The sequence below is a fragment of the Hyperolius riggenbachi genome, chromosome 7, assembly GCF_040937935.1.
Source record: "Hyperolius riggenbachi isolate aHypRig1 chromosome 7, aHypRig1.pri, whole genome shotgun sequence".
Lineage (NCBI taxonomy): Eukaryota > Metazoa > Chordata > Amphibia > Anura > Hyperoliidae > Hyperolius > Hyperolius riggenbachi.
This window is the reverse complement of record NC_090652.1, coordinates 214,646,248-214,669,174: the sequence shown is the minus strand read 5'-3', so window position 1 is coordinate 214,669,174 and position 22,927 is coordinate 214,646,248. Positions and strand designations below refer to the sequence as shown.

General features: G+C 44.4%; 1 protein-coding gene across 4 annotated transcripts in view; it reads right to left on the bottom strand.

Annotated features, from left to right (window-relative positions):
• Nucleotides 1–22,927, bottom strand: part of KANSL1L (KAT8 regulatory NSL complex subunit 1 like) — a 106,866-nt gene that overhangs the window by 52,776 nt on the left and 31,163 nt on the right. For 3 of the 4 annotated variants that reach the window (XM_068245169.1, XM_068245170.1, XM_068245171.1), the window contains exons 3-6: nt 18,452–18,587; nt 17,097–17,282; nt 9,205–9,323; nt 7,657–7,840 (exon numbers count right to left, since the gene is read on the bottom strand). In XM_068245169.1, the coding sequence (XP_068101270.1) occupies nt 7,657–7,840; nt 9,205–9,323; nt 17,097–17,282; nt 18,452–18,587 (625 nt within the window). The remainder of the gene's footprint in view (nt 1–7,656; nt 7,841–9,204; nt 9,324–17,096; nt 17,283–18,451; nt 18,588–22,927) is intronic. The other variant, XM_068245172.1, reaches the window with a different exon arrangement.

The window sequence follows — 22,927 nt, the reverse complement described above, 5'->3', positions numbered from 1 at the left end:
CTGAGTGCAACTAGACCTGGCTAACCTACACTGTGGGCACTCATACCTTGCTTCGGGGGGGGGGGGGGCACAATTTTTACACCCTCGCCCTGGGTGCATTTTAGCCTAGAAACTGCACTGCTTACCAGCACCCATTCACTCACCTATTAGTAAGCATGCACCTATAACCTTTCAGTATCCACACCAGGCATGCAGCTACCCACTTATCCACCAACTCCACTTAGCCTACCTTCTCCCACCTAGGAGCAGCCAGCATAATTTCCCCCACCCAGAAGCAGCCAGCATAATTTCCCCCACCCAGAAGCAGCCAGCATAATTTCTTCCACCTAGGAGCAGCCAGCATAATTTCTCCCATCCAAAAGTAGCCAACATAATTTCTCCCACCCAGAAGAACCCAGCATAATTTCTTCCACCAAGAAGAACCCAGCATAATTTCTTCCACCAAGAAGAACCCAGCATAATTTCTTCCACCAAGAAGAACCCAGCATAATTTCTTCCACCAAGAAGAACCCAGCATAATTTCTTCCACCAAGAAGAACCCAGCATAATTTCTCCCACCTAGAAGCACCAAGAATAATTTTTCCCACCCAAAAGCTCCCAGCATAATTTCCCCCACCCAGAAGCAGCCAGCATAATTTCTTCCACCTAGAAGCACAAAGCATAATTTCTCCCATCCAAAAGTAGCCAACATAATTTCTACCTCCCAGAAGTATCCAACATAATTTCTACCTCCCAGAAGTATCCAGCATAATTTCTAACTCCCAGAAGTATCCAGCATAATTTCGCTCACCCAGAAGCGCCCAGCATAATTTCGCCCACCCAGAAGCGCCCAGCATAATTTCGCCCACCCAGAAGCGCCCAGCATAATTTCGCCCACCCAGAAGCGCCCAGCTTAATTTCGCCCACCCAGAAGCGCCCAGCTTAATTTCGCCCACCCAGAAGCACCTAGCGTAATTTCGCGCACCCAGAAGCGCCCAGCATAATTTCGCCCACCCAGAAGCGCCCAGCATAATTTTGCCCACCCAGAAGCACCCAGCATAATTTCGCCCACCCAGAAGCACCCAGCATAATTTCGCCCACCCAGAAACACTCAGCAATCATGTGGCAGAGGAGGACATTCTTATTCCGCAGGGGCTTCTGGGTGAGCACTATCAATTGGGGGGAGACCTGGGGTCCTGTAAACCAGCTCTAGGCAATTGTCAAGTTTACCCAATGGAAGCACCGACCCTTTATTTCCCTGTCTCGACTCACCCAGCTAATTTTTCATGCCATCCGGTTTTAAGAAATTTCTGGGGAAAACCCTGCATGTTCAACCAATACTGTACACCTTTATTAGTTCTCCTTAGGTTTGCTATTGCCAATATTGACCATACCTATGTATATTATGCTGTGGTGTTGTGATCACCCCCTACTCTAAGTTATATCTTATTTATGTAGCTTCCAGACGGCAATCCTAGATCTATGCTACCCATTTGTTTTTAATGAGGGAGAAAACTTCAAATACAGGCAGGTAGGAGAAATTTAGACTGTGTCTCCCCACTTGCAATCTAAACAGGAGATCATGCAATCAAAATAATTATCCACAACTGCAAAGCCAGGTACACAGCATTCATACTCAGTGCTTTTGGTCATGTGGGACATGCGAGACTGCAGGGGACCTCGGAGATCAGTGTAGCTGGCGAAGGCTCTGCGACCAGCTACCCTGATTTCACAGCTGCCTCAGTTGTCCCCTGCATCTCAACGGGCTGCTGTGTCACTAAATTGTTTGGCGACGTCCTGCCCTCTGTTGCTTGGAAGTCATGTCAGTCTCCACATTACTTTTGACCAGCCATTTTAGCTACAGTATATTAACACTAACTCCACTTGCACATATCATTTATTTAATTATCTGGGAATCACTGAATTCGCAATAGTGCCACTATAATGTAATTTTCTTTTTACTTTCTAACTCTTTCTGTTAAGATGTGTGGCATTTGCTTACCCCTTTTGGTAGGAGGTAACTATAGAGCACCACAAGCACCCCATCTAATTGCTTCAACTTTATTTTTGGGGACACAAAGTTAGGGAAGATCTTTTGTCTGTTTCTCTACCCTATGTTGCGAATAAGTTACACTTCACTAAAAGTTACACTTTAAGTTTGGTACAAAAAAAAATAGACAATATTTTCTAGCATCTCTAAAGGTGGCCCTACATCTGTCGACTTGGTGGCCAAAGAAAATCAGTGCTGCCAAGAGCATGCTCAATCAATGATTTGACTAACTTCGGGCTGAAATTGGGTCAAAACTATCGATCGGACATATTAGGAAATCTCAGCCCCATATGCTTGATTGGGTGTGTGGCGGTAACGGTGTGTGATAATTGCACTGACAACCCTGCCCGCTGTTCCCCCAAATGTTGGCCCCACATTTATATTTTACTGTCACGCCCTCCACTGCCTGTTTGCTGCTGTGTCCGCTGTACCTCAGCATTGGTGTCACACACACGCTGCACATGCTATACGCCGGAAGTCACGCGGAAGTACAGCAGACACTCGGGGGCGGTGCGACAGGTAAAGTATAAATGCACGGGCATTGCGGGTTACATAAAGCATTTGGAGGGACGTGTCTTTGGCAGTGAGGTGGTGTCACGAGACCGATTGCTGAAAGATTTCATGTTGCAATTGATCGGGAATAGGCCTGCAATGTATGGGCAGACAATAGATATTTCTCTGACCAGATTTGATCAGAGAGAGAACTGTCTCTTTGTCGAATCTGCTCATCATCACTAGATATAGTTTGCTTTAATCACTTGAGGATCACAGGTTTATCCCCCCCAGTGACCAGGCGATTTTTTCAGCACTGCACAGCTTTAATGGTTAATTGCACGGCCATACAGCTTACCACCCAAATGAATCTTAACTTATTTTCTTGTCACAAATAGGTCTTTCTTTTGGTGGTCTGTGATTGTGGCTGCGATCATTCGTTTTTGTTTTTTTTTAATGAAAAATTATCCTTTTTAAAAAACAAAAATCAAAAAAATAACTATTTCCTTTAATACCCCTCCTCCCCCCCCCCCCCCCCCAAATTGTACCTAGACTTTGATCAATACACTTCACTCTGCCAACATGGCATAGAACAATGGCAGAGATTAGATTGTGAGCCCACCCGAGGGAAAGTTAAGTGACAAGGCTGTCACTTGTACAGCGCTGCAGGAGATCGCAGCGCTGTTTACATTGATTTCTTCCTATATTTGAAAAAAAAAATCCTGCCAGACGAGATTGCGGGCTGGCAGGGCTGGGCTGATCTCTGTGTCTCTCTGTGCTGGCAGACGGGCGTTCGAGCGCAAGTGCCTGTCTAATGTTGCACATTGCAAGAGGACGCAAACCTGTGTTAAGGCAGTCCTGGGGGAGGCACTCTGCGGCCGTCATCCTGCGTTATGCAGTCGCAGAGTGGTTAACACTGAAAGTGAGCTAGTGACCTGCAGGACAAACAGATAAGCTCACAAGTCAGAGTTTGAGTGCTGTGATGGAATTTGGAGGATAATTAAGTAAAGCTCCCAAACACAGCTGAGGTTTGTATAGTGCATTCGGGACTGCTGGCAGTCACAGTGTATTCCTATGTTTTTATGATTTGCTAGAAGGCAGAACTTTCACTACAGGCGAGAATCCAAACTGCCCCACACACACCAAACACATGGCTAATACAAACGACTGCATCTAGTAAAAACAAGGAGTAATGTAAACTTCTAATTGTGATTTTTAGTTAATATTTTCCCAAACACTTAAAGCTGTAATTGAAACCAATGAAATCATAAAAGTCAACAATTTAAATTAGCAATATCTCAAATAGAGGTTTAGTTTTTTGGGGGACTCCATCGGTACAAAGTAGCTGACGAAGTTGACAATGTATTTGTGCCCAAGCATTCTCTGCTTTACTGCTGTGTAGTAAATCTAAGGCAGAGGTGCCCATGCTTTCCAGCTTGTGAGCTACTTAGAAAATTATCACTTGAAAATGATCTACCAGGTAGAATCTACATATGTATGTAAGCCCCAACTTCAGCCAGCGGCAGTCCATCAGTGATTACCACAAGCCATACACCAATGCATTTAGAGCAGAAAATAATGTGTGTAGTGTGATATACAACCTGGGCAATGATTACCAATAATTCATACATAGAAAGATACCCTTTAACGGTTGTGGGTCAGCAAATACCCCAAATAGTGTCAAATAAATAAATACGGTAAATGATCCGACCATACAAGTCCTCACAATATTTCAATTTATTAGAGACATATCCCATAAAAACAATTTAAAACCAATACACATAAAACCCCCCAACACTTCAGGTAAGCAGTACCCCTCCAAACAGCATGATACCAATGACAATAATTGGTATAATAGTTACAGGGGTTTGTTCACAAACAATTAAAGTGCCTGTGCTGCCATACAAAACGTAAAAATTCTGTGCAATCTCAAAAATATGCAAACATGTATTATTTATTTATTTATTTGTTGTATTTATAAAGCGCCAACATATTACGCAGCGCTGGACATTAATTTAGGTTACAGACAATATTTAGGGGTGACAAACAGCAATATGACAATACAGGAATACAAGAAAACCAGATCACACAGCACAGTATGAGTACAAGGTAATGCTTAGTCAGTCACTGGATGGGAGCATGGAATTAGGCAAGTTAGGTTCACTCAAATGCATAGCATGGGTGCACAGAAATAGAGGTGCATGATCAGGTAGGACACAAAAGGAGTGAGGACCCTGCCCAAAGGCTTACAATCTAGAGGGAGAGGTAGGGACACGAGAGGTAGGGGACCAGAGTTCGGCTGTGGGTTTAGAGCAATTGTGAGGGGTGGTAGGCAAGAGTGAAAAGGTGAGTTTTGAGGGCCTTCTTGAAGGTGTTGAAGGAGGGGGCTGCCCTAATGGGTGGAGGTAGGGAGTTCCATAGTGTCGGAGCGGCTCTTGAGAAGTCTTGGAGGCGTGCATGGGACTGGGTGATGCGGGGGACGGTCAGGCGAAGTTCATTGGAGGAGCGGAGTGATGTATCTCTGAGTAAGATCAGAAATGTAGGTTGGACAGGTTTTGTGGATGGATTTGTAGGTCAGACACAATATCTTGAATCTGATTCTGGACTGGATAGGAAGCCAGTGGAGGGATTCACGGAGGGGAGCCGCCCTGGTGGAGCGATGGGAGGAGTGGATAATTCTGGCAGCCGCATTCATGATGGACTGCAGTGGGGCTATTCGGGTCTTAGGGAGTCCAGACAGAAGGGCATTGCAGTAGTCGAGGCGGGAAATTATGAGGGCATGGATGAGGAGTTTGGTGGTGGCAGAGGTCAGGAAAGGGCGAATCTTACAGATGTTACGAAGGTGGAAGTTGCAGGACTTTGTGAGGTTTTGGATGTGGGGAGTGAAGGAGAGTGCGGAGTCCAGGGTGACACCCAGACAGCGGGCTTGAGAGGTAGGGTGAATAATAGTGTGGTTAACAGTGACCTGCACATCTGCAGGCCCAAACTTTCGCATCCCACTGTATTTATTGCACAGCACACTTTACCATTGATCGCCAAACACACATTGATGTTTACAGATTTGGACACAATTTTTGGAGTATGTTGTATGTTTGCACAATCAGATAGTTTTGTATATTTTTGTACATGTTCGCATATTTTTGAGATTGCACAGAATTTTTACGTTTTGTATGGCAGCACAGGCACTTTAATTGTTTGTGAACAAACCCCTGTAACTATTATACCAATTATTGTCATTGTTATCATGCTGCTCGGAGGGGTACTGCTTACCTGAAGTGTTGGGGGTTTTATGTGTATTGGTTTTAAATTGCTTCTATGGGATATGTCCCTAATAAATTGAAATATTGTGAGGACTTGTATAGTCGGATCATTCATTTATTTATTTGACACTATTTGGGGTATCTGCTGACCCACAACCGTTAAAAGGGTATCTTTCTATGTGTGAATTAGTGATTACCACAAGCCATCGGTTAGTTAGATGCATATTATAGTGTCACCCTTAGTAAGCCAAACAGAACAGTGCTTAGCCAGAGTCACAATATCATGCTCAATGTCTAGCAAAATTGTAATCAGCAGTAGCAAATAATGCTTCTAAATGTATGGCTCCCGACCTTGCAATATCATAATGCTCTACAGTGCTGTGCAAAATTTCAGGACAGCATATTACACCAAGCTCATCCAAGTCAAAGAGACAGAGTACGATGCATATGTCACCCAGGTGGGCAGTGTGGGATCTACCCAGAAGTCCTTTGCAATCTACTGGTACATCACTATTTACCCAATTTTCTGTATTAGAGGAAATCCAACATATTATGCAGTGCTTTACTGAGCACACTAAACAAGTCACATAGCCGGGCTCACAATCTAGTATCCCTAACACAGTCTACTGCCAGTTAACTTACCAGCTTATTTCTTGGTTGTAGGACCTGGACAAAACCAACACACATAAGAGAACATACAGACAGCCGGGGGGATTTCTGGGACTTCACAGCAGCCAATTAGAACATCTCTTACTGACAAATTTAAACATGGAATTTATATGGTTGGCACAGTCAGTAGCTCTACATTTTCAAAACAGAGACAGTGTGCAACAAATTGACTATACCCATACAGTTCATTTACCGTATATACTCGCCAGCAAGCTGAATTTTTGACCCCCAAAAAGGGGGTCAAAAGTTGGGGGGTCGGCATGCTTGCGAGTCACCTGTGGTCCGCGCCCCCCCCCGGCCGCCGCTATCACCTGAGCTTCTATTATTCCCCTCTCCGCTCGTAAAGTAATTCACAGCAGCGCACCCCATGGCGGCTGCTGTGATGATGAAGCAGGAAGCCGTAGAGAGAGAGAGCGGCTTCCTGTAGCTATGGGAACCGCTCTCTCTCTACGGTGGGGGCATTGTACTAGCTATACTGGGCACTATACTAGCTTTACTGGGCACTATACTAGCTATACTGGGCACTATATGGGCACTATACTAGCTATACTGGGGCACTATACTAGCTATACTAGGCACTATACTAGCTATACTGGGCACTATACTTGCTATACTGGGGCACTATACTAGCTATACTGGGGCACTATACTAGCTATACTGGGACACACTGGGGGGATCACGCGGCCAGCATTTCCTACCCCCGGCTTATATGAGGGTCAATCATTTTTTCCTGTTTTTTTTAGGTAAAAGTTGGGGGGTCGGCTTATATGCGGGTCGGCTTGCTTGCAAGTATATACGGTGTACTTCTCCTTTGAAAATAGCCCAGTTATGTCACACTTCTTAAATCTGCATTTGTGGTAATAGAACATTATTAAACAAAAACGGATATTAGCAGAAAGACCAATAAGATTTGTTGTTTAGCACATAGTTTCTCAAACCTGTCCTTGTGACTTTGTGACTACCCAACAGTGCATGCTTTACAGGCAACCACACATATGCACAAGTCGGGTAATTAGTGTCTCAGCTAGGTGGATTCTATGTAGCTGAGACACTAATTACCCCATCTGTGCATAGGCGAGGTTGCCTGCAAAACATGCACTGTTCGGTAGTCACAGGGGCAGGTTTGAGAAACACTGGTGTAGCATAATAATACCTTGTAGCAGTGGATTCATGCTTGAAAGAGTAGGTTACTAAAATAAGACTTACGTTGCATTCTGAAGGAAGTCTGTATAGATCACGCTTTTGGTAGAGTTGCAGAGGCTTGACACGAGCTGCACCTGTTCTAGATGTAGAGCGAGCTTTGGTACAAATCTTCTTCCTTTTCCTCATTGGCTGCTGTCGATTGCGTACATTAACAATGGGGACATCTGCTCTGTATCCACCTGAAAACCTGGCAGAAAATAAAGCCTGTATTATGACTGCAATATAAAAATGCAGGAACCCTTACTGAGTATCCTTCATTCCTGGGACAGTGTCTATACAAGGGATGGACACATTTCATGAGACAGGTTGCCAAGAGGTCCTTTAAAGTCTGAAGTAAATATAAAAAAAAACCAGATACTTACGTAGGAAGCCCCAGGTAAGTATCAAATCTTACTATACTAACAGCTCTGGTAACTCTTTAAGAAGAGGAAAGGCTCTGGACCCTATTGAGTCCTTCCTTTCCTCTCATGGCCCCCCTATTCAAATCTCCCACCACAGGAGGCTTAGGAAGTCTTTCGGGAGCCCGAGTGCTCCCAAAGATGGGCCGCTCCTTACTGCACATGTGCGAGCAAGCTCTCGCGGTCTCTCGCAAGCACTCGCACATGCGCAGTGTGGAGCCACCCGTTTGCAGGAGCACTCAGGCTCGTGAAGACTTCCAAAGCCTCCTGTGGTGGGAGATGTGATTGGGGAAGTCAGCGTTGGAACGCAGGGACTATGAGAGGAACGGGAGGACTCTATAGGGCCCGGAGCCTTTCCTCTCCTTAAAGTGTACCAGAGCTGTCAGTATAGTAAGATTTGATACTTACTTGGGGACATGCGAGTCAAATCTGGTTCACTTTAATATCTGGGTTTTTTAATATTCACATCAGATTAAGAGGAACCGAAATGATATACAGTAGAATGCAGTAAATGATTCAAGATATCTACATTTATGTTAAATATCCTGGTTTCCGCATGCTATAGCTATATATTGGTACGTAGCCCTGCCCTACCACTGAGGCTTAGCCTAGGCTATGTGGAACACTTCCCCTTCCCCCAGAGCCTTCTGGGAGACCAGAGATCTTTTCTACTGGCTTTAGAACTCTCAGTAAATGAACATTCTGCAGAGATCACTTGCCAGTACTAAAGATGTTTCTCGCCTGTGATAATTTTCACAAAGTAAATCAGGGAGAAGAAATATTTTACAATGGGCAAACAGTGACTAAATAATTTATAAATATTGTAAAAAAAAAAATGGGTACTTATCTGTTAGCCGGGCGCATCCTCTAGGTGGTGATAATTACTATTCCCCCTCCAGGCCGCCATGGATAGTAGGGAAAGATGTAACTCTGCTGGAGTTCTATCGCCACCTAGAGGATGCGCCCGGCTAACGGAAAAGAACCAAAAAATGTATTTATTATGTTATTTTGACTACAGTTCCTTTTTTATTTCTCCTGCTGGTTGCTGAATAGATTAGACTGGCTCCTGGAAGCCATATTCATTTTTCTACCCCTGATCTATACACATCATTTACAATAGAGTCCTGCAAACCGCCTACCACAGACAACATACCTGTCAGAAAATCTACGCATCTTATTTTCACATGTGTGGGACTTCATTTGTGAGCTGGGAGGCAGGATAACTGGCAGGGTAGTCATCACATTACTAAACATTTCTGTCAGCTGCGCACTCTACAAAACAAGGTAAAGAACACAATATCAATGAAGCCTGTGAGGAAAACACAATATGACTGCTGTAGCTCTGAGGAGAGGCATGTGACCAGAAGAGCAGTCACTGGATAGAGAGTGGGCAGGGAAAAGGCAGACAGTTATGTATGTCAGAAAACAAAGGGTGACTATTTACTAATTTTTATTTTTAAAATTGACAAATTACGTATCTACCTGTATCCAAGTGCTGGCTGCTGACATAAAGTAAAAATCCCATGTTATAGACTGTAGTGAGCAAACCATTGCTTATGCTTTACTGATATTTTTGAAAAAGGAGGTTTGAAGAAAAACTTTAAAAAGAACCTGAGGTGAGAAACATTCCTTTTAAACTATATCAGTTGCCTGGCAGCCCTGCTGACCTTTCTAGTCAGTGGTATCTGAATCACACACCTGAAACAAGCATGCAGCTAATCTGGTCAAATATTTTAAAGAAACGTTTAAACTGCATGCTTGTTCAGGGTCTTTGGCTAAAAGTATTATGGTTGGTTCACACGGATTCTGCCGAGCTTTCACTCGGCGCCAAGTTCAATGCCGGCGTTTAGACGCTAGCTTTTGAGAAGCCTTCAAGGCTAGCTGTTAAGGTCCCTATACTTGTTTCCAACCTCTGAAAGCAACATGTTGCTTTCAAGACAAGACGTGACACCGGGAACTACTGCCAGGATTTCATGAAAGCCTGCAAAGGCTTGTCCCGAACGCTCCCATTCACTTGAATGGGATGGTGGTTGATCCCGATAAATGATGCTTCTAAACGCTGGCTGTAAACGACGGCAAATCGTCCGTGTGAACCAGCTCTTAGAAGCAGAGGACCAGCAGGACTGCCAGGCAACGTGCATTGTTCAAAAGTAAATAAATAAGTCAGCCTCCATATATCTCCCACCTCAGGTTTCCTAGTCAAAGTATTTTTTAAGATTTACAGTATATATTATTTATAATCAAAATACAAAACAATATAAAAGAAAACAGAATAATAACCTCAGAGTTGTCTGTAATTATTGCCTATGCATAAGCTGTCTTTCAATAAGCAAAATACAGTATTAACAAATCACCCAGGTGAAAAGGAAGCAAATGGATATAGAAGTACACTCGTCAGCTTCTTGTTAAGCATAATTATAGTTGCGGAGTACCAACACGCATGTTATTAGCAATTCGCTGTATACAAACAGTGACTAAAATTATATCGACAATTTATATCTGAAAATGTCCACTAGCACATAAACTTTATTAAATGCAAAATTAATTCCTTATGGTATTTGCACTTTAAGGAGTACTGTTAGGGGAAAAAGAGTTGAACTTACCCGGGGCTTCTAATGGTCCCCCGCAGACGCCCTGTGCCCTCGTAGCCACTCACCGATGCTCCGGTCCCCGCCTCCGGTTCACTTCTGGAATTTCCGATTTTAACTACTTGCCGACTGCTCCACACTAATTGGCGTAAGCAGTGGGGCAGCCACAGGACCCCTCCACGCCGATTGGCGTGAACAGCCCTCTATGGGGCTAGCAGGAGATTGTGCGCAGGCTGCGCGCGCATCTGATGCTCAGAAGGCGGAGCTCCGCCCCGCCTTCAGTCTCCGAGTGGCTATCGCCGTCTAATTACTTTGTACAGCGCTGCGATCCGCAGCAGCGCTGTACTGGGGACAGCCGTGCGACACGGCTGTCCCCCTGGGACACCAGAGGGCGATCGGCTCTCATAGGCAGAAGCCTCTGACAGCCGATCACCGTGATTGGCTGGCGGCGGGTGGGCTGGAGGGAGAGGGGAAAAAAATATGTATATTTAATAAAAATAAATAAGAATAAATATTTGTGAAAAACAAACAACTGGGGGGCGATCAGACCCCACCAACAGAGAGCTCTGTTGGTGGGGAGAAAAGGGGGGGGGGATCACCTGTGTGCTGTGGCCTTTTTAACTGAAAATGGCCTGGTCTTTAGGGGGGTTAACACTGCGGTCCTCAAGTGGTTAAAGTCGGAAAGCCACTGTGCCTGAGCGGCCGCGTCCTTGCTCCTGCTGACGTCACTGGGAGTGTACGGCGCAAGCCCAATACAGTCTGCGCCTGCGCAGTACACTCCCGGTGACGAAGCGGAAGCTATGACGTGGGCGCACAGGCGCAGTGGTCTTCCGACTTTAAAGTCACAAATTCTGGAAGTAAACCGGAGGCGGGGACCGGAGCATCAGTGAGTGGCTGCGCGAGCACAGGATGTCTGTGGGGGACCATTAGAAGCCCTGGGTAAGTTCAACTCTTTTTCCCCCTACCCCCCTACAATAGTCCTTTAAAGTGAAAAACATTACTAAGCCTATTAATACCTAAACGTGAAATTATGTTCAGACGCACAAATACTGTATGTTATTTGAATACAGCACGGTGGCATAGTGGTTAGAGCTCTTGCCTTGCAATCGCTGGGTCCCCGGTTCAAATCCCAGCTAGGTCAAAATCTGCAAGGAGTTTGTGTGTTCTCCCCATGTCTGCATGGGTTTCCTCCGGGTACTCCGGTTTCCTCCCACACCCCCAAAAACATACAGATATGTTAATTGGCTTCCAAAAACAAATTGGCCCTATACTACGATGCATGCACTACACTAGACATATGACTATAGTAGGGATTAGATTGTGAACCCCTCTGAGGGATGGTTGGTGACTAGACTATATACTCTGTACAGCGCTGTGATAGATATCGGTGCTATATAAATACTAAATAATAATAATAATAATAATAATACTCTTGAACACACTGTCTGGCTAGCTTTGCATCTGAACCTTTCCAGGCTAACCATGTGCCCCATATTTTATCAAATTTCTTGTTACACCCTTTTGTTTCATAGGTTAGTTTCTACCTAGGTAGGTAGATTCTTATCAACCTCATCTGTCTATTCTTTGACAGTAGTCTCCTAAAGGCCCATACACACGTCAGATTTTAGCGAACGACCCGTCGTTTGAACGTTCCGTCGTTCGGACGTTTCCGCATCAAATCCGACGTGTGTACAGACTATCGTTCGGGTGATAAGACTGGTTACCAACGATCCGCCGGGCGGACCCGCAAGATGCACACACCAGTTCAAACAAGCTTATAATTTGCTATTGCTACAATTTAAAGCTTGGTGTCTCATCTGTGTCTCAGTGTCTCAACATGCCTCTGTGTCACATTTCCCCCTCCTAAAATCCACTACAGGTATAATTTAATCACACTATGGCTTAAATAGTGAGCTGGTATATCTGACTGCACATAAAATGGAACATTCAAGCAGCCCTGTCTGTAGGAGAAATAGAGGTTTGAAGTAAAACCTGCTGAGACAAGAAAGAGTTAAATACACAGGCACAGAGATTTCCTAAATATAGTGCAGTAATTGCAGCCACACACACACACACATATGCGGTGCCAGCTCCTCTTGCCAGCACTTGCCCTTCACACAGGTCCTTTTTCTTGGTGTACATTTAGTAACTTACGCTAGCCGAAAACAGGCTAATTTGTTTTCCTATGAATGCCCTCTTTTATCCAGGTCACCCAAATGTAAATAAGGTAGTTTCAACTGAATGCCCTTTTCTCCACTCACACAGGGTAACTTTCTAGGCACTTTACGCAAACGCTGCCTGTCAAGGTTACCCTATTCCTCTAGATTATAAACTTGCAAGGGCATGGTTTTCTCGCTTTGTTTCTTGCAAGTTGCTGTACATTTCATTAGCCATAATACATTCGTTCCTACCAGGGCTGTGGAGTCGGTACAAAAATCTTCCGACTCCAACTCCGACTCCTCAGTTTCTGAAACCACGACTCCGACTCCAACTCCGACTCCGGGTGCCCAAAATTGCCCCGACTCCAACTCCGACTCCACAGCCCTGGTTCCTACCATCGTCTTAGACTCTAAGCAGGGAAGGACTTGGCTCCCTCCCTTATTCTTTTTTTGCAGCTGCTGTATATTATAAGGAGAATAATTTGAAGTGACAGTCATACTTATCTTGTACTCCTGTTATCTTATGCACCCATGCTTTGTAATTATATTGTACTGCCCTAAAGAAGATTATGGCCTCTATAAATCAACAAGGAAGAAGAATACAACGTGTAGTATTTTATTTAGTTCAGTTTCGAGGCAGCGTATTTAAACTCAAAGATTAACAGACTTATGGTACTACCAATGAAAAATATTAATGAGCCTTAAAATCTGTCATCTGTACACTTTTGAACAGCTCTGATAATGTGCACAGACACAGCATACACCCTAGAATAATAATAGTTGATACAAGCAAGCAAAAACCACAAAATTCAAACTTCACTGACCACTGTTGGATACAGACAATAGATTATAGATAGCCATACACAATGCATGGACTAGCAACCATTATTAATATACCTGCTGCTCAGATCAGCTGAAAAGCAAACCATTCTGATAGAGGGATGATGAAGAAGGAGGAGAAACAGTTTTGTCTGTTTGCTTTTCCACAAATCATAGCACTTAAACTGACTGTGGAGTCGGAGTCACAGTAATTTTGGGTACCTGAAGTCGGAGGTTTCATAAGCTGAGGAGTCGGGTGATTTGTGTACAAACTCCACAGCAATGGTAAGTATTACACCAAGGAGTTGGAGTTGTAGAGTCAGAGCAATTTTGGGTAGTTGGAGTCGTTTGTCCAGTGGTTTCATAAACTGAGTAGTCGAAATATTTTTGTGCCGACTCCGCAGCCCTGAACCTATGTGTACCTGATCCAGTGCAGGTCTTTACAGAAAGCATAGGGACCTTCTACTCCAGCGAACAAATAAGCAACTTGCCAAGAAAATTCAACCCAGTGGATAATTAATCCCATGAGCATGATCTGTCCAACTAAACAGTTGCTCATTTGTTGTCCATAAGTGCACTTTAAACCTTTCAGTACCGATACAGTATATAAAACCCCTTTATAGAGGAACAGTAACTGAGGACTGAACTTCATCTCAATCAGTAGATGATACCCCTTTCCCACAAGAAATATTTACCTTTTCTCAAAAAGTGCAAGCTGATGAATATGTAATGAATTCAGAACTGGCCCTTCATAAACTGATCCTTCAGTATTGAAGTAAAGAAGAATTTTGTTAATCGGCAACATAATTGTTGGCATGCAGTATAGATTGCAAAAGACAACAGTATCAGTAGAATTCATGAGGTAGAGTGTAGATATGGACTGGCAGATAAACAAACGTTACGCATTTCTGAGCTGGTTGTACAATAATGATGTGGGCCTGAGAGCTGTGTAAATGTATTACACCCCTGGTTCCAGTGTGGTGCCTGGGAACAAGGAGGTTTATCAGCTCCCAAGAGTAAGATCACAGACCCACACAGGACAGCAAACGCCATGAATGAGTGGTGAACATGCTCTGCCTATACCCTCAGCCATCACACACCCAAGAAAAGTTTTCTTTGTTATACTGCTCAAGTCTCTATAATATACAAATAAAGTTCAATTCCTGGCACAACTGCTTTTAGCTTTGAATAGAGTACTGTATGAAAAGCCTGCAGCATCTATCAGGTTGTTCTTGCTGTTACAGGTCTCCACAAGAGGGACATCTTCCCAACACCGACTGTGATTACAAAAACAACAACAAACAAACAATGGAGATTCTTTCCCTTTAATAACCATTTGTGAGGGGATTGCCCATCATCCGTGAATTGCTTGTGCATGGCTGCAATGCTACAGTATCATCCAGTGTGCACATCTATGAATCTACTAATACTACTATCAGCAGTATTACCTGGTGAGACCTATGCTTCCTGTGCAAGCTGTTGCATGTATAGTGCATGCAAATCCCTGCATATTGAGCAACCTGCATTTTTGATCCAACTTAGACACTGTGGCCCATACGCAATTAACTTTTCAAGCGTTTTCTCCTAATAGATAATTTTGCATCTTCTAATTAAAATAACTTTCCAGCCCTCTGCAAATGAAGTACCAAAAAGTAGGAGAAAGGGTACTATCAAAATTATTATGAGTATTTTCTTGCTTGCTGGTGGTTTAAAATGCCTTTTATGACAAGGTGTCAAAATATCACCTCGGAGAAAAGTCAGGAGAAAAAGTAAATTGCATATGGGCCTGTCTGTGCTCGCTTGCTGAAGCATTGAAAATAAAAAAATGACTCCCAATTATTGACTGAATTAACATACTGCCCTACAGCATTTTTCCATGGAGAGAAGTGGGGAAAGGGGGGGAGAGGGTTTGAGCTGAAGGATGATACAGACTGGTCAACTGCTCAAGGAGGAGCCACCAATGTCAGAGGACGCCTATACCCTCTCTTGATCTTCACCCAAAACAATCATGAACTGTGGTGATTAAAATCTAAAGGTCCATAAGTAGCTTACGAAAAATGGCAACAAACGTCTTTTCAGCTCTGAGCAAAGAATGATTCATGCATAAAGATGGAAATCTGGGGCTATCTGAACATTGATGAATGTGTTATTGCCACAACTCCAAAGAGAAACTTGAACTTAAAAAGTGTACCTGAGATGGGCAAGGAAAAAGATTTCATACTTACCCGGGGCTTCCTCCAGTTCCATGTGCAGCAATGCGTTCCTCGCCGTCCTCCCTAGTGCCTCTGTTCCCCTTGTGTCAGTCCCGGTAATCCGGCTCAGTTGCGCCAGTCGACTGAACGGCGGCACTCAGGAGGACCGCCAACGATGCATCACTGCACATGGGGCTGGAAGAAGCCACAGGTAAGTATCAAATCTTTTTCTTTGCCCATCTCAGGTACACTTGAATGGAAAATACAACTGGCTGCAAACTGAGAGGATAATTTTTAAGAACAATAAGTGAAAAAATGGTTTGTATAACATTGAAAAGTGCGATATATGAAAGGTGGGTGGCGGCACTGGTGGGGGGGGGGGGGGGTTGTTGGGCGCTATTCCTTCCTATCTCTACTTTTCTTTTTGTTCTTTTTTATTTTCCTTAGTTAGGTAATAGGCCATGTATGGCTTGCCACAAGTGTATAAGGTTGAGTCCTGCACCTATTTTCGGGTCTCCTCTGCTATAGTCAATTATCTGTGACATGACACCTAAACGCAAATATATGGAGGCGCAATACCTTGTAAATGACTATGTGGTATGTGACGCTCTTCTTTGTGATGCGCAGTGTTTCGGTGAACTGTTATATAAAATTATGTTATAAACGTATTATTATTATTTAGTATTTATATGGTGCCGACATCTTCCGCAGCACTGTACAGATTATATTGTCATGTCACTAACTGTCCCTCAGAGGGGCTCACAATCTAATCCCTACCATAGTCATATGTCTAGTGTAGTGTATGTATCGTAGTCTAGGGCCAATTCTGGGGGAAGCCAATTAACCTATCTGTATGTTTTTGGGGGTGTGAGAGGAAACCGGAGCACCCGGAGGAAACCCACACAGACACGGGGAGAACATACTTGCAGATGTTGACCTGGCTGGGATTCGAACCGGGGACCCAGCACTGCAAGGCGAGAGCGCTAACCACTACACCACCATTCTGTTCAATAAACATTGAACAGAAAAGTGTGCTATACATTGTATATATTTGTATTTATTTGTAATTCCACTTTAAGCATTTACTTGAAATTTAAATTATGTAGACCCATTCCTGGCTCCAGTAGAAGTAATAAGTTAACGCTAACTAGATTAAGCACCCTGTTAAATTATGTTGAAAGTGCATTCCAGGGAGAGGTGAAATACTGTCACGGTTCTCTGCATTGTAATCACATAGCCTAGTGAGGTCACCCCTTACAGAAGCTTATCTCTATCCTGATGGTTTACCTGCTTTTCTATGTTTCTCAGGAGCCGAGTTGGGCTGCTTGGAGACATTTCAAAGTCTTTGGCTGGAGACGGATTTGTTTCCTTTCGGGGTGTTGCCAGCCTCCCTGCAGGCCATAATAAACTGCCTGGAACTTGCAGCTGTGTCCCTTCCCGGCAGTCTGGGGGCTCCTCAAACAGCAGTGTTCCCTAGGATACAGAAATAAACCAGTACGCCAGCTGACATTTTGCACAATGGTTCCTAGGCAGGCCACCCACCTTCACAGACACTTTCACAAGGAGATAATTAGCTATAAACATAAGTCATGAAGAAAATTATTTTTTTAAATGAGCGTTCTGTGGTTTCAGGCATTTTTTATGTCAAACATTTAATAAGTACAATAAATCAACAACAAACCTGTAATATACTGTACAGCGGAGAATAAATTACAGTACAGCACAATTCTGTGCTCTTATAATCTTATTATCGTTTTGGTACGAACGACTAACAGCGATTATCGTCTGAATTGATCTATCAGTGTACTTTGACACTAATCACTGTCTTTTACCATCATTGGGGCATCGGCCAATCTATCATTTGTCGTTCATTTCTAAAGGACTGTGGTCTAGCGTGTGTACAGAGCTTTAGCTGTAATGATCTTCCTTTCAGTGTTCAGACTGGCCATGCAAATGTGCCTGGACAAAAGCAGTAACCTCCGCTGGTAAAACTGGTAAATGGAGAGCAAACTAGCCCATGGTAGAGGATTCATATTCAAATTATATTAGCACATGTTTACATGACAAGTCTATTCTGGACTGAGTAATATCCATTTAGCCTTATACATAAAAAGGCATTTCTGGACTGGTGCATGTATGTTTGGTAGATAATGTTTTTGCAAGATAAACTAGGCATTTTACTCTGGGACAAATGAATGCTTGTGTATATGTGTTTATGTATTTAACATTTTTTTGTGGTAGTCTAGAGCTCCTCTATAGCGAATTATGTAAAACAAATCCCCCCCTAGTGGTCCACAATAGTGTGGACTGATGGATGGGAAGAGTGGGAGACATTACTTTCCCTTGTGTGTATCTCCTCTCCCCTCTTCTAAAGAGCAGACCCGCAGGTGCTGCAGCTTCAATTTCCTGCGGCGGTGTTGTGCGCCACCAACTATGAATGCAGTAGATGTAGTCCTTCGATATGAGAACATCTCCATGGTCCACAGTATGCACTAACCTCCCTTAGGTAGAGGTTTCTTTTATTTATTTCACTAAAGAGGTGCTACCACTGTATATAATCATGCTGATAGCATATAATCATGCAGAACAATATAACGTTCTGCCTGGCATTGTTTGTTTTCAGCAGTTATTACAATGGTTACCTTTTTGCTGTGGATCTGAGCCTGAAGATCAGTTAATTGCTGGATTTTGGAATCCAGCTCCAGTATCTGAGCCTCAAGCCATGTGCAGCGACTTCCAACATGTGCTCTCATGGACAGCCAGTTGTATTCAGGGCTACTGTGAACATAAGACAGTAGCCAACAGGCATTACATGTGAACCTCAAGCAACAAATGCATCAAAATATTGACATTAAATAAACACTATCAATTAACATGTTTTTTTTAACTTGGGATTGAGGGAGTTCCTAAAGTGCTGCTAAGTGTAACGATCGGTGTAACACAGAGAGGATCTGATTACCGGTGATCTGCAGTATCACCGAGAATACAGATATATACCCGATTATTGATGATCTACAGTATCACCGATATTTAGATATATCTCTAACCTCTGGACACTTGAGTAATATGAGTGTTTGGTGCAACCGTAAACCTTTGAGGAGAGCCTCCGTATAGAGGGTGCAAGGCAGTAAGAGATACTGCCCAAAGAACAGGCTCCTTCCAAAGGCCTGAGGCTCCCCAAGGGGAGGAGTCAGGCTGAGAGTGGGAAGGACCAGAGTGTGAGTGACACCAATGGTGGAGTGTCACTGACAGATCTGTGAACTATCTCTAAACAGAGGAGATAGTTCTCGAGGTCGGACAAGCCAGGTCGGCAACAGACAGACAGATCAGATACAGTGGAAAGAGACTGATACGGAATCCAAGGCAAGCAAGGTTTGGCAACGGAGTATCAGATATAGTGGAGTACCAAATCAGAGATCAGAAGAGAGGTCAGGAAAAGCAGAAGGTCATAACAAATAATCAACAATTGTCTAGTCTAAAGGTGTGAGCTCCTTGATCATCAACACCCTGGAACTAGTCTGAAAATATAACAGGATGGTAAAGCTAATTCCTAGTCTTGGGTGTGAGCTCCATAGTCATCAACACCCTGGAACTAGTCTAAAGAATAACACAGATAATATACAGTATTCCTAATCTGAGGTGTGAGGTCCATGATCATCAACACCCTGGAACTGGTCTAAAGAATAACACAATGATATACAGAATTCCTAATCTGAGGTGTGAGGTCCTTGGTCATCAACACCCAGGAACTGATCTAAAGAATAACACAGAATCTGACAAAAGGTCTGAGTGCTTCCACGTAGTGATCGCAACCGCAGACAACCAGAGAATGACCAGCACCCAGTATATATAGCAAGGCGCTCTCCAGCGCCTCCCCTAAGTGCTGGACCAATGGGAAGTGGTGGAATTGTCAGCTGACCGGCTTGGTCAGCTGACTCCCTTCTGGCTGTCATAAAAGCTCTGCCTCTCAGCGCGCGCGCGCGTCCTTCTGAACCTGTGTGGACTATCAGCCCCAGCCACACCAGACCTGTGCTGCAAACCATCCGCTGTGCTGAGCGCGGAACCAGCCGCACCGCTATCAGAGCATGCGGCGGTTCCTCCGCGTTTAGCCATACTGCCAGATGTAGGCCTATGCGTGCAAACCGCCGCTTCGGACGCGGAATCCGCCGCCTTGTTCTCAGGACATGGGGCGGTTTCTCCACGTTCAGTCATGCTAGCAGATGCAGGCCCACGCGCGCAACCTGCCGTGTTGGATGCGGAATCAGCCGCCTTGCTCTGAGCACCCGCGGCGGCTTTTCCGCGTTTTCTCACACTAAGTAGTGATGTATACACTTCAATTGTTTATCGCTTTTGTTTACAGTATCAAATTCCTTTCACTCTTCACTGACGCCAAATCTGATGGCCCAGTGAACCATGAGAGGAGGGGGGATTCCCTCACACTACATTTGTTAACCCTGTGTGTGAGAAAGCTCTCACTAGCTAAACTGCAGCTGCTTGTGTCTCTGACTGAGCTGTCTGCAGGAGAGCAGAGGAAATGTATCTAGCTATAAACATTTGTTATTGTGTGTGAAACCTCACACCCAAGGCTTTTCATACATTTTTTTTGCTTTCGGAGAAAAATACTCTGTAGTCTTATATGCAAAAAACAACACTAGCTGTGCATTGAAGCAGACACCCCTTTTGGGAATGATTTGTTTCAATACAGCTAAATCCTACACACAATGAATTAAACCTTTTGCCTCTGATATTTAACCACTTGAGGACCAAAGTGTTAAACCCCCCTAAAGACCAGGACATTTTTCTGTTAATAAGCCACTGCAGTTTAAAGTGAACCCGAGGTGAGAGTGATATGAACGCTGCCATATTTATTTCCTTTTAAACAATACTGTAACGATAGGTGTCAGCAACCAGAGAGAGAATCTGATTCTTGGCGATCTGCAGTATCCCCAAGAATACAGATATACCTGATTATTGGGGATCTGCAGAATCGCCAATAATCAAATATGTCTAACCTCTAGACACCTGAGTGTGTAAGTGTTTTGGTGCAACAGTAACCTTTGGACCACCGGGGTAGCAGGTGGTCCAATAAGTAGAGAAGACTCTACTGCAGTCAAGGACACCTGGAGAGGGAATCCCTGACTGATAAGGAGCAGTGCCCCCTCTGTAGAGCAGGGGACCCCTGCGGAAAGGCTGGACACCCTGCGGGGGGTGACAGCCAGAAGGTCGGACAGGCCGGGTCGGCAACAGAGTATCAGATATGCAAAGTACCAAATCAGAGATCAGAAGAATAGTCAGGAACTCTACAGGTCATAACAGATATCAGAACAAGGCCTAGTCTGAGGTGTGAGGTCCGTGATCTCAACACCCTGGAACTATGCTAGAGAATAACACAGATGATATACCGTATTCCTAGTGTGGGGTGTGAGGGCCGTGATCTCAACACCCTGGAACTATGCTAGAGAATAACACAGATGATATACAATATTCCTAGTTTGGGGTGTGAGGGCCGTGATCTCAACACCCTGGAACTATGCTAGAGAATAACACAGATGATATACAGTATTCCTAGTCTGGGGTGTGAGGGCCGTGATCTCAACACCCTGGAACTATGCTAGAGAATAACACAGATGATATACAGTATTCCTAGTCTGGGGTGTGAGGGCCGTGATCTCAACACCCTGGAACTATGCTAGAGAATAACACAGATGATATACAGTATTCCTAGTCTGGGGTGTGAGGGCCGTGATCTCAACACCCTGGAACTATGCTAGAGAATAACACAGATGATATACAGTATTCCTAGTCTGGGGTGTGAGGGCCGTGATCTCAACACCCTGGAACTATGCTAGAGAATAACACAGATGATATACAGTAACTGGCTAAGTGTGGATTCCCAGGTCCTCCTGGTTCCACCACACTGAAGGATCTGGCTAAGGTCTGAGTGCTAACACATAGGCATTCGCAACGCCAGACAACCAGCAACTGAACAGCAGGAGATATATATAGTAAAGCGCTCCACAGCGCCGCCCAGCTCCCATCAACCAATCACTGACTGAGCAGGGATCAGCTGACCGCCTTGATCAGCTGATCTTCCTCCTATTGGTATAAAGAGCTTGACTTGCAGCGCGCGCGCGCGCGCAGCTCTCCATCTGTGTGCACTACTAGGTCCAGACAGCCCAGACACATGTTGCTGCAGGGAAACCGCCGCACTGGACGCGTAATCCGCCGCCTTACCGTCAGAACACGCGCGGCCCCCACGCCATTCCTCCCATGTGCACCACCAGTTCCAGAAAACCCAGACGCATGCTGACGTGGAAAAAAACGCCGCATCAGCCGCGGAATCAGCCGCCTTACTGTCAGAACATGCGGCGGCTTTTCCGCTATTCATCACAAATACTAGTTGCCTGGCAGCCCTGTTGATCTATTTGGCTGCTCTAGTGAACTGAATTACACCAGAAATAAGCAAGTAGCTAATCTTGTCAGTTCTGACAATATTGTCAGAAACCCCTGACCTGCTGCATGCTTGTTCAGGGTCTATGGTTGAAAGAATTAGAGGCAGAGGATTAGCACAGCAGCCAGGCAACTGGTATTGCTTAAAAGGAGATAAATATGGCAGCCTCAATATTATTCTCGCCCCAGGTTCCCTTTAAGGCCAAGCTGAAGGGCCGCACAGCACACAAGTGATTCCCCCCTCCTTTTCTTCCCACCAACAGAGCACTCTGTTGGTGGGGTTAGATCGCCCCCCCCCCCGAATGTTTGTTTGTTTATTCTTAATTATTTGTTTGTTTTTTTAATAAATTTTGCTGTTTTTTATATTTAAATATTCCCCCTCTCTCCCCCCACCAGCCAATCTCTGTGATCAGCTGTCATAGGCTTCAGCCTATGACAGTCGATCACTGCCGAGACTCAGGAGGGGACGGCTGTCCCCAGTACAGCACTGCTGAAGATCGCAGCGCTGTACACCCTAATTAGACGGCGGTTTCGCCGTCTAACAGTGTCTGAGGGGCATTCGCATCTACTTTACACACATCCTTGATTCTGGCATCCCACATGGTTATTCATCACCAATGTAATATGTTATAACAGTCACAAGGCCATTGCGCCAGTGATGAAAAAGG